The following is a 12,563-nucleotide window of genomic DNA, read 5'->3' as shown; positions in this document are numbered from 1 at the left end:
GACGTGTTGAATAATTGGGTCTTCCGGATGTTGTAGTCATTGCCGCACGATATTTCAGCGGCGTGACTCGCTGTCTTTTCAGGTGCTCCCTGAGTCTCAGTGAGCATCTGAAAAGACAGCGTGTCATACCGCCGTAATAACGAGCTAGAACGACGCGAACAACGGGCGGAAGGCCCGATTATTCAACATGTCATACGTGATTTTGATTGGGAGCTGCATTGTGGGAGAGGGACAGGGGCTCTGCTCCTATCTCAGGTGGCGAGCCACAGGGAGCGAAAAGCCGGGATCAGCCGCACAGTCCATGACTGCAGCGCCTTAGAAGTCTCCACACGTCATTGGATATAAGAGCTTATGATCTATTATTAACGTAGTGTTTAGAATATTACATGTCATACGTGATTTTGATTGGGAGCTGCATTGTGGGAGAGGGACAGGGGCTCTGCTCCTATCTCAGGTGGCGAGCCACAGGGAGCGAAAAGCCGGGATCAGCCGCACAGTCCATGACTGCAGCGCCTTAGAAGTCTCCACACGTCATTGGATATAAGAGCTTATGATCTATTATTAACGTAGTGTTTAGAATATTACATGTCATACGTGATTTTGATTGGGAGCTGCATTGTGGGAGAGGGACAGGGGCTCTGCTCCTATCTCAGGTGGCGAGCCACAGGGAGCGAAAAGCCGGCATCAGCCGCACAGTCCATGACTGCAGCGCCTTAGAAGTCTCCACACGTCATTGGATATAAGAGCTTATGATCTATTATTAACGTAGTGTTTAGAATATTACATGTTTCCTTCTAATCTGTTGTACTCTAAATTACAGAGTATGGTCCGAAGATGACTCCACATCTGATCGAAACCAGTCACCACTTATGAACAAAAGTGTTTTTATGCGATCAAGACTGCTCTATGTAACATTTCAGAACCTGAGTGTATATCTGAAGCTGCGGAACGTAATTTGAAAAACTGGCTACTGTGTCTCTAGTTACAAGTTTCAGTTATTACTCGTTACAGTGCGGACATTGATCGCAGCACGTATCACCGAAAGGTGAGTGAATGACAGGCGTATCACACAGTAAATTAGTTACTCCCCAGAGGGCATTACACCCCTTCTAGCCCTGGTAACCACGGTGAGGAAGAGCGTCGACATTTCCTTTAAGGTGTGCCATATCAAGCTGAACCCTATTATCGATGATTATATATATCCCGTACAGATAGCAGAGTGCGAGGAAGCTATTGCTGCATTTCTCATGCTGTTCCACATAGCTCCAGACATTTCTATGGCATTAAGATCAGGTGACCTATCAGGCTAGTAGAGTGAGATGCTACGCTTGAGTATTCGTCAAACGAGGAAAATATACATGCAAACCTTTGAATATGACTATTGTCATTTCGGAAGATGAGGTCGTTGACACTATATTCATCGCAAACATAGAGAAGAAAGGGTTATACTTCCTCACGAAGAATGTTTAAATAAACATCCTGATTCATATTCGCTGCAACCTGAATAAATCTGGGACCTTTTGGTAATAAATACATCCCCAGAATCACCTATAGGCTGAACTGCACCATCCACACACTGCGGGTTAAACGCCTCATAAAACCATCGGAGAAATCGACGGCCTTGATCATTTCAAAAGAAGTAAAATCGTGACTCCTTGAACCAGCCTACATACCTCCACTTATCGTACAGTCCACTTTCTGATTTGTCTGGCCCGTTGAAGATGCGTAGATTTACATTCCACAGTGAGCTTTTGCTAAGGTAACGAACCGCAAAGACGATTTGAGGGCATTTCCGGTCCTTGTCGGTTAGAATATTTTCACGACCACTGTTCTTACATGGCGTTACGCGGCTGCGAAGTGTGCATAAGTCCTTGTATTCGTTGTAGTCATTGGCAGGTCTAAACACTACAGCTCCACTCTGCCATTTTATCATGTCTCCACGTCGACCCATCCTACTGTGACAATTCCACACCACCAAATGGCACCACTTCACTGCTATAACTTACGTCATAGGTGGAGTTCTACGTTATTGCCTGATACCAGTTCTACATCAACTAAAAAGTTCCATAGCGATCAGTGCTCTTTTACAGAAGTGTCTAATGTTTTGTTCAGTGAGTTTATAAACTTGTGTTACATCAATGTTAGGTATTAACGAATGTAGAAACCCCCTTAAATAGCTTTAGATACTGCATTACATTTGGGCACAGGCTACACAACTGAATATTTTAACAGGGCAATACCCATACTGTTCTGAGTATAACATGTGATTAATGTATATAACATGAAAAATATTAACACATTCAATAACAGTGTATAGGGAAGGAGAGCAGTTTGTAAAATATTAAAGTTTGGGTCACCCACACAAATTTCGTGATAGGATCACAAGTAAGATGACACGTTTGGAGAGCAGATTCTTATCTTCACATAAACTACGTAATAATCTTAAAAGCGTAAAAAAAATAAAACCGTCCGACTAAGCAGCCTCCAACTTATGTTGCACTCTGTCCATATACTGCTGGAGCCGTTAAATCCACTTAATCATTTTTTCCTGCGCATCTTATTCCATCGGCAGGTGCAACCGCCTCGTATCACTTGTTTATGTTACTTTCCATTTCCGTTAGTATGTGGTTGGCACAAATTTTACTAATACAGCAAACTCCTCTATTACAATGATATATAATCATGAATAATATTCAATCTCCAAGTCGAACATGTACAGATCGTTAGCCTACGCTAACACTTCAGACCTCTACCCTCCATCAATGCTAACTTCTCACATTTAACATCCATCACTGATGGCTGTTCACCTCCAAGTGCTCAACAGTACTTCCATCACTGCTGGCGACAGTTATTTCACTTCCACACCCGAACCGTGACAAAGGAAGTCTCAGGAGAGAAATGAAAACTCGGGTACGAGTATCAGCCGACGACGATTATCCACGCATACTTTGGCGAGTGCTGAAAAGACAGTAACGAAGCCTGAGGTATTATGTTACCAGTGGAAAGATGCTCCTATCGTACCACAAAAAAGGCGAATATGCCACTGTTTAAAAACCTCTAGCTGGAAGTGGAGCGCCCGCTGCCTCATTCCACCTTCCTCAACGTCTTTCAAAATTTGTGTACTTACAGTAAGATGATTCTTCCGTAGGGTATACAAATCGTCCCTAGCCCAAGAGCTATCCAAAACACTTGACTCAACTCGTCTATCACTAGTAGAATCTGAGGTATGAGTCCCTTTTTCATGCACTGTGCTTCAGAGCATATTGGTAATGCATGCTGTCGTATGCTTTTATGTTGTAAACAGAAGGAATATTTTTATTTACTGTATGTTTTAACCTATCTATATGTTATGCTCTAGGGACTAAACGTCATAATTTCTGAATCATTTAAAACTGATTGTAAAAGTAAATCGACGGTTCCTTTCAAAATTCTTTGCTTGTGTTAAAACAACAACAGCATCTCTCCTGTGGAAGAAAATTGCAACACCCTCCACTGCAGTTATAGCTGTGCGGATTGTGATACCGCTATTCGTCTGGCCGATCTTTCGTAACAGATTTATTTTGATATTTTCCTCCACCTTTGGTACGCCTCTCTCTAGATTTACGCACACATTTCTTACCACATGTTTTAGCACCCAGTATTTCCTCAGTATTTTCCTCTCTTCTTTCTCCAATTGCAAACTAATTTGCAATTTCCAGCTAGGACTACGCACTTCCTCGAAATGTGAAGTGTAGCATATTCTGAAATACGAGTACGCTAAATAGCAGTTTCCGAGAAAGACACAAGTTCTTTTATTATCAGTGATTTTAGCTATCCGTGCAGCAGCGCGTCCACATTCACCAACCCCGGCCTCAGTTCCAGCTGGAATAGAAAATTCTTAACACTTAGCGTGCAGCTGACGTAATATCACGCCACCTGCGGGAAATGAGAATGTGCAGCGGACGTAATATTGCGTCACGCCAGTTACGACGATTTTCCGCAGTTAAGAACGAATTTTTATCGCTTCCAAAATCATCTGTAACGTGTGCAGGCTTTGTAGATGACAGTAGCGGTGTCACTTGAACAATTCAGCGTTCTTGAAACCTTTGTTATTGCCTCTTGTTTCGTAGGCATTACGTGGCGTTAGAGTTCTCTGTTTCGTGTGCTTTGTGTGTTTTTCTGTTGATTTATGTTTTCGGAATATGCAGTAAGGCGGAGAAAAGTTCGGAGAAAATGATTTACTAAGATACTGACGTGTCTACAGATGATGAAGACGAGTGTTTCATGACGATTCACATTACATGTCATCTGGAAATTTTAGTAACTCAATACTTTCTTTGAAGATGAGTTTGTGCATTATTTTATTAATTTTCACAGATTGTGTTGTCGTGAAGGATTCTCCTTCTCGTACATCAGGAAGTAAATGTGAATATAAGAGTCCATTGAATGTCGTGTTGGGCTGTGTAGCTGTCCATGTTACAATTTTCATGACACTGTATTCCACTAATAATACAAAATTTTCGTCTCATATTGTGTTTTGTGTGTTTCTTTAGATCTAAATCGGTTGTATGAGAGATATAAACAGAATGACCACGTGTTTGCTTACACATCTGAATACTATACTTTCTTCTCAATTTTTTTCTGTGCTGATTAATGTTAAATTGAAGTTTCATCTGCATACTCAAACTTTCACACTAAGAACTCCAAAATACGAGTTGTTCGATGTTTCTCGAGCAACAAATGGTGCACATATCGAATGTACGGTAATGTGAGTGTGTGTGTGTGTGTGTGTGTGTGTGTGTGTGTGTGCGTGTGTGTGTGTGTGTGTGTGTGTGTGTGTGTGCGTGTGTGTGTGTGTGAACATAAAACTTTGAAGCTTCTTTTATCTAGCGACACGCATAATGTGTTTCTGTCTTTCAAGTTTGTCTATAATAAACAAATGAAATTCGTTCTTTCTTTTGAATCACTCTGTACCGGTATATATGCCCCCAGTTCAATCGGTAGCGTCATTTCGCGGGCTTTATACACCCGATTTACAATTCTTTTTATTCTGTTGGAACATAGGTTCCTGATGTATGTTTGCATTTTCAACTGTTTTGAATTTTTAGTTTATTGTTGACAATCGAAAAGGTTATATTTGTTTTGGAGTGCTTGGTGAACTTTTACTTTTGAAGAAGATGGATCAAAGAATTTGCATTCAATTTTTCTTAAAATATGGAAGAAACTGCAGCACTGATTTCTAACTGTTGACTGTGACGTATGGCAAATCTACTGAGAATAAGAAAACAGTTCACGAGTGGTGTAAACGTTTCAAAGAGCGTCGAGAAGACGTTGAAGAAGAAGACGCCCCTGGACGCCCTAACACTTCATTTACTGATGGCAATGTAGAAACTCACCGACTCACCATCAGAGAGGTTGCTGATGATGTCGGCATGTCTTGGTTCATGTCAAAAAAAAATTTTCGGATGTTTTGGGCATCAAACGTGTAGAAACAAAGCTTGTTGCGAAACTGTTTAACGTCGACCAATAATGACGTCGTGCAGAGATCGCTCAGAAATTGCTGAATGAGGACGACAATGATCCAGAACTTCTAAAGAAGGTAATAATACACGAAAAACATGAGTATTTGGGTATGACGTCGAATCCAAGACCCAAATGTCTCAATGGAAACTGCCTGAAGAGTCAAAATCGAAAAAAATTTACAAGTTCTATCATATGTTAGGGTTCTTAACACTGTATGTTTTTCGATTACAGTGGTGTGGTGCATCATGAGTTCCTTCCTTCCGATCGTACGGTTAATAAGGAATGCTAGCTGGAGGTTATTCGCAGTTTGCGTGAAGCAGTCTCAATAAAACAGAATTGTGGCAAAACCACTCGTCGGAAGTGCATCACGTTAATGCTCCCGCTCACTGCACAATGCTTGTCCCAAATTTTTTGGCAAAAAAGCAAAACCGTTATGTTACCTCAGCCAACTTATTTACCTGACATGGCACCCTACGACTTCTTTCTATTACGGAGGCTGAAGAGAACCGAAAGGACGCCGTTCCGCTACCACTGATGAGATAAAAGCAGAGTCGCTGAAAGAGCTGAACACCATAACGAAAGGTGTGTTCCAGAAGTACTTCCAAGATTGGAAAAAGCACTGTGACAAATGTGTTATATCTGAGGAAGTTTTCTTTGAGGGGGACAAAGTTGTTGTTGATGAATAAACAAATATTCTTTAAGAGAAACAAGCTTGTTTCCAAGAGGTACCATATCCAAAAGGGCAAAGATTAGGGTGGAGAAGAAAACTTCCCTGTAACCACAATAGTTCTCGTAAGCAAAGAATAAAATAGCTCTGAGCACTATGGGACTTTTTCTGCAGTACCAGAAGACAAATTTCAGGCATGTACAGGAAATAATCATTCAATCTGATATCCATATTATGAAGCAAGCACACACAAGGGAAATAAAATACAATTGTTTTTGTTTTCAGATGCACAACTGTCACAAAACAACCGCAATATGGTTTTAAGACTGACTTGAAAAAACAACATGCTACAGACATGAACTAACTTTCTTTGGATCCCTACCATCTTCACTCTCAAGCTACCAACAAAAATGTTTATTGTTTTGTGAACCAATTTTGCTCATGAATAATTATTCCCAACACATGATACCATAATTTGCCTGAATAATAGGCTGTATTAAAAAATGTTCAAATGTGTGTGAAATCCAAAGGGACTTAACTGCTAAGGTCATTAGTCTCTAAGCTTACACATTACTTAACCTAAATTATCCTAAGGACAAACAGACACACCCATGCCCGAGGGAGGACTTGAACCTCCGCCGGGACTAGCTGCATAGTGCATGACTGCAGCGTCTTAGACAGCTCATGGCCTATTAATTTGCGTCTGACTCTGCACCAGATCAAAGTTCACTTGTTGGTTGGTTGGTTGGTTGGTTGGGGGGAGGGGACCAAACACACAGGTCATCGGTCCAATCAGATTAGGGAAGCATGGGGGAGGAATTCGCCCGTGCCCTTTCAAAGGAACCATCCGGGCATTTGCCTAAAGTGATTTAGGGAAATCACGGAAAATCTAAATCAGGATGGCAGGACACTGGCTTAAACCGTCGTCCTCCCGTATGCGGGTCCAGTGCGCTAACTACTGCACCACCTCGTTCGGTGTCCAGTGTTCACTGTTACACTGTCATTTGACGTGACAATACGCAGTCAGATCAGTGCAAGAGAGTTGGGGTTGGGTTGTTCGGGGGGAGGAGACCAGACAGCGAGGTCATCGGTCTCATCGGATTAGGGAAGGACGGGGAAGGAAGTCGGCCGTGCCCTTTCAAAGGAACCATCCCGGCATTTGCCTGGAGTGATTTAGGGAAATCACGGAAAACCTAAATCAGGATGGCCGGACGCGGGATTGAACCGTCGTCCTCCCGAATGCGAGTCCAGTGTGCTAGCTACTGCGCCAACTGGGTAGGTCAGTGCAAGAGAATTGGTACTTCTAACTATAAACTTCAAAGAGATTTGCTATGTTTTGGCGTAATATTCTGGATCAGACGACCTCCGTATAAGAGATTCGGTACTTTTTGCAAGAAAATATTTACTTGTTAAGAGACACCAAGCTATTAGGTAGGGGCTGCCAACTATAAATGATTTCTTGAAGTTTTTGGGTTTAGTACCTGCTGGAAACAAGCTTCACTTAGATATTTAAAGTAGAAAGTCTAATAAACCTAAAAATGTTTCAAATTGCCTACTACATGTTTGCACACACGAATTATAAACTTGATAAAGTGATATCTCGGCCAGCCCCCAGGCAATGGCAGCAGCTCAGGTGCAAAGTGAGAGCGTGCGGCCACTCACGTTGGATCTGGGCGTCGACTCGGCGCTGGATGGCGGCGAAGCTGAGCGGCGGCGGGGCGCGGCTGGAGGCGGCGCCGCACGCGAAGCCGTAGAAGTCCGTGCAGGGGTCGGCGCGCCAGTCGACCGCGGCCAGCAGGCTGGCGGCGGCGTGCCGGCACGCCAGCGACTCGCACGCGCCGCCCCCGCCGCCCCCGCCGCCCAGCCGGCCGCGGCCCGCGCCGCTGCAGCCCTCCTCCTCCTGCGCACACACGCACAGATTAGAGTAGACTACTACTTGTTCCATACAGAATGAATACGACACTGCGTAATGATGTGGAACGTGTCACGTTAATAACAGGTCTCTATACAACATATTACATCACACAAAATATTACATGACACTTGATATTTTTAATTAATTTGTGTGTGTGTGTGTGTGTGTGTGTGTGTGTGTGTGTATGTGTGTGTGTGTGAGAGGGGGGGGGGGGGCGGTTAGGGAAATTACCCACTTACTATATCCAAAAAATCATCTAAAGAGTAGAAGGAGTTGCCATTAAGAAATTCTTTTAATTTCCTTTTAAATGCTATATGGCTCTCTGCCAGGCTTTTGATGCTATTAGGTAAGTGACCAAAGACTTTTGTGGCAGCATAACTTACCCCCTTCTGAGCCAAAGTTAGATTTAACCTTGAGTAGTGAAGATTATCCTTTCTCCTAGTGTTGTAGCCATGTACACTGCTATTACTTTAGAATTCGTCCGGATTGTTAATAACAAATTTCACAAGTTAATATATATATACACTCCTGGAAATTGAAATAAGAACACCGTAGATTCATTGTCCCAGGAAGGGGAAACTTTATTGACACATTCCTGGGGTCAGATACGTCACATGATCACACTGACAGAACCACAGGCACATAGGCACAGGCAACAGAGCATGCTCAATGTCGGCACTAGTACACTGTATATCCACCTTTCGCAGTAATGCAGGCTGCTATTCTCTCATGGAGACGATCGTAGAGATGCTGGATGTAGTCCTGTGGAACGGCTTGCCATGCCATTTCCACCTGGCGCCTCAGTTGGACCAGCGTTCGTGCTGGACGTGCAGACCGCGTGAGACGACGCTTCATCCAGTCCCAAACATGCTCAATGGGGGACAGATCCGGAGATCTTGCTGGCCAGGGTAGTTGACTTACACCTTCTAGAGCACGTTGGGTCGCACGGGATACATGCGGACGTGCATAGTCCTCTTGGAACAGCAAGTTCCCTTGCCGGTCTAGGAATGGTAGAACGATGGGTTTGATGACGGTTTGGATGTACCGTGCACTATTCAGTGTCCCCTCGACGATCACCAGAGGTGTACGGCCAGTGTAGGAGATCGCTCCCCACACCATGATGCCGGGTGTTGGCCCTGTGTGCCTCGGTCGTATGCAGTCCTGATTGTGGCGCTCACCTACACGGCGCCAAACACGCATACGACCATCATTGGCACCAAGGCAGAAGCGACTATCATCGCTGAAGACGACACGTCTCCATTCGTCCCTCCATTCACGCCTGTCGCGACACCACTGGAGGCGGGCTGCACGATGTTGGGGCGTGAGCGGAAGACGGCCTAACGGTGTGCGGGACCGTAGCCCAGCTTCATGGAGACGGTTGCGAATGGTCCTCGCCGATACCCCAGGAGCAACAGTGTCCCTAATTTGCTTGGAAGTGGCGGTGCGGTCCCCTACGGCCTTGCGTAGGATCCTACGGTCTTGGCGTGCATCCGTGCGTCGCTGCGGTCCGGTCCCAGGTCGACGGGCACGTGCACCTTCCGCCGACCACTGGCGACAACATCAATGTACTTTGGAGACCTCACGCCCCACGTGTTGAGCAATTCGGCTGTACGTCCACCCGGCCTCCCGCATGCCCACTATACGCCCTCGCTCAAAGTCCGTCAACTGCACATACGGTTCACGTCCAGGCTGTCGCGGCATGCTACCAGTGTTAAAGACTGCGATGGAGCTCCGTATGCCACTGCAAACTGGCTGACACTGACGGCGGCGGTGCACAAATGCTGCGCAGCTAGCGCCATTCGACGGCCAACACCGCGGTTCCTGGTGTGTCCGCTGTGCCGTGCGTGTGATCATTGCTTGTACAGCCCTCTCGCACTGTCCGGAGCAAGTATGGTGGGTCTGACACACCGGTATCAATGTGTTCTTTTTCCCATTTCCAGGAGTATATATTCATTGTGAGGCTACAGTGGAGATCTCTAGCTCTTTAAATAAGTGTTTTCAGGATGATCTTGGGTGAGCTCCAGCAATTATTCTGATTACGCGCTTTTGTGCAATGAACACTCTTTTACTCAATGCTGAGTTACCCCAGAATATGATACCATACGAAAGTAGAGAATGAAAATAGGCGTGGTAAGCTAATTTACTGAGATGTATATCGCCAAAATTTGCAATGACCTTAATAGCATAAGTAGCTGAACCCAAACACTTCAGCAGATCATCAGTGTGTTTTTCCAGTTCAACCCCTCATCAATGCATATACCTATAAATTTTGAATATTCTACGTTAGATACCGATTTCTGATCGAAGTCTATATTTATTACTGCTGTCATTACATTTACTGTGTGCAACTGTATATACTGTATTTTGTCAAAGTTTAATGAGGGCACATTTGCAGAGTACCACTTAATGATTTCCTGAAAAATATCGTTTACAATTTTACCAGTTAATTCTTGTCTGTTGGGTGTGATAGCTACACTTGTATCACACGTGATGCTTTGCAACTCAGTCTGCTGGTTCTCTCCGTAAAAAAGTCAGTTACAGTACTAAATACCAGGCTAGTCCGAACTGCGCTGACAAATTATAACTGACCATACACGAACAGATTTCCGTGACGGGCCGTAGATACTCGTATTTCAGGTAGTATCTTGAATCGCTGCAGTCCCCGCCTGTGCTTTAGTGCAGACCGATAGCCGCAGTTCTCGGAACCTACGATCCGGCCTGTCAACATATGCACAGACGGGAGGATTCCTGCGATGGACACCGTTCAGCCAAATTAGTGAGTTTTCGGCTTCGCGCTACTGCAGTAGAACGGCGCGTTCGCGGCAGCTACCCCGCAATTTTTCTCACACGACACCAAAGAAACTGTTGAGTAAGAAAAATTGGTTTTTACGTCAGGTACAGCTTCTAGATAAAGTCCCTGTCATTTCGTTAATGGTTGTGCGGATCGCTATGAACTTGTGTTTGGTATATATTGGACATTATATCGTGCATATGAAATGTAGCTAATAAAGTGAATTTTTCTTTAGACTTGAGAGGAGCCCTCTACGTATCACCGATCTCGAGAAAATTGATGTTATGTATCACACTCTTTTGCGATCGCGCGCACCAGCAATAAAGCTAGAATGAAATATTCATAATACACTTCCTACATCAAAAAACAGTGTGAGATATCGAAATGAGACTTTGGTAAATGATAGCACGCAAAGAAAAAGAGTCTTTCGCCTATGATAAACCAGTAGAACTTTCTCGTTTACCGCGATATGCGAGTAACTGCACACTTCTCTAACAGACTGAGGTAATTTTTTAAGAGTCATCGGTATATGATGAAATGAGAATTAAGGAGGCTTTGCAACATATCTGAAGAAATTACACATTCACATTTATACCGCGAATGTGTTCTTTCATAAGCTTTTGACCTAATTTGCCTCCAGTTCTTCGTTAAATAAACGACTGTTTCTGGATTCTGTCGCATTTGCAATTTCATTAGGATTTTACCAAGGTGACAGTGTGTGAATTCCACTCTCTTCTGACAAAAGAGGCAAATTTTAACATGACAACAAGGCGAATATAGGTCATATTCCACCTGGTGAATGAAGGTTTTTCCTGTTATAGGAACTTTTAGTCGTTGTAGGTCTAGTACACGAGGTGGACGAATGACCACATTGAAAAACGTATAGAACTGTACTGTGAAATAGTTCGTTTTGGAAAACTGACGTGAACATTATAGAATCAAGATAGTAAAAATCAAGGCGTACAATGAGATGGTTGGAACGTTTGTAGACACAACTGTGGAGCAAAGTCTTATAAAAACTAACAACGTTGCCAGACGAGGAAACACCTCAGAAAAATGGAAGCAGGTAGCTTTTCTTGAGGTGAGCGAAAGTAGGACGTAATTTATCGTAAGTAACATCAACGCCTTTTGTAAAAATCTGTTTTTAGTAGCAGGTAGCACATCAGGCTTTATATATGTTTCACTGCAGATCACTGATGATGCTCTATTTCAACAAATCGAAAGGGCTTTGTTGACAAAAATTCCCATTTTCTTGTAAATGTAGAGACGCAATTAAAATAATTTATGAAATAATCTCAGAACGTTGTAGGTTTCTTGAAGTAACCGTAAAACAGACGGAGGGCGGGGAAGGGGGAGGATGATATAATTGTGTTCTGTCCATTATTTAACAGGTATTATGAATTACCATGCTTTACAAAAGCTCAAACAGCCAGTGGCTGCCAAAAGTTTCTCCTTAGGATCGTCCATATTTTCTCTAGAAGATATAAACTACTTTCAAAGTGCAAAAATGTGCTACAATAAATAAAATGCGTATAAAACGTCTCACCGTACAACATACTTGCGGTGAGGAGAGACACTGGCAGCTCCTGGCGCATTTCTCTGGCGTGTCGTGCACGCACGGCAGTCCTGGGTCCGCTGATAAATCACAAAAGTCCACTGATTTGCCCCACAAATGGACGGATCCGGCC

General features: G+C 43.7%; 1 protein-coding gene across 1 annotated transcript in view; it reads right to left on the bottom strand.

The window, feature by feature from the left end:
- The window catches only part of LOC126267782 (endothelin-converting enzyme-like 1), a 340,693-nt gene that overhangs the window by 279,959 nt on the left and 48,171 nt on the right, over positions 1 to 12,563 (bottom strand). Inside the window, exon 3 of the mRNA XM_049973087.1 lies at positions 7,832 to 7,997. Coding sequence (XP_049829044.1) covers positions 7,832 to 7,997 — 166 coding nt within the window. The remainder of the gene's footprint in view (positions 1 to 7,831; positions 7,998 to 12,563) is intronic.

The sequence above is a fragment of the Schistocerca gregaria genome, chromosome 4, assembly GCF_023897955.1.
Source record: "Schistocerca gregaria isolate iqSchGreg1 chromosome 4, iqSchGreg1.2, whole genome shotgun sequence".
NCBI lineage: Eukaryota > Metazoa > Arthropoda > Insecta > Orthoptera > Acrididae > Schistocerca > Schistocerca gregaria.
The sequence above is the reverse complement of the archived record's forward strand: the minus strand, read 5'-3'. Positions and strand labels throughout refer to the sequence as shown.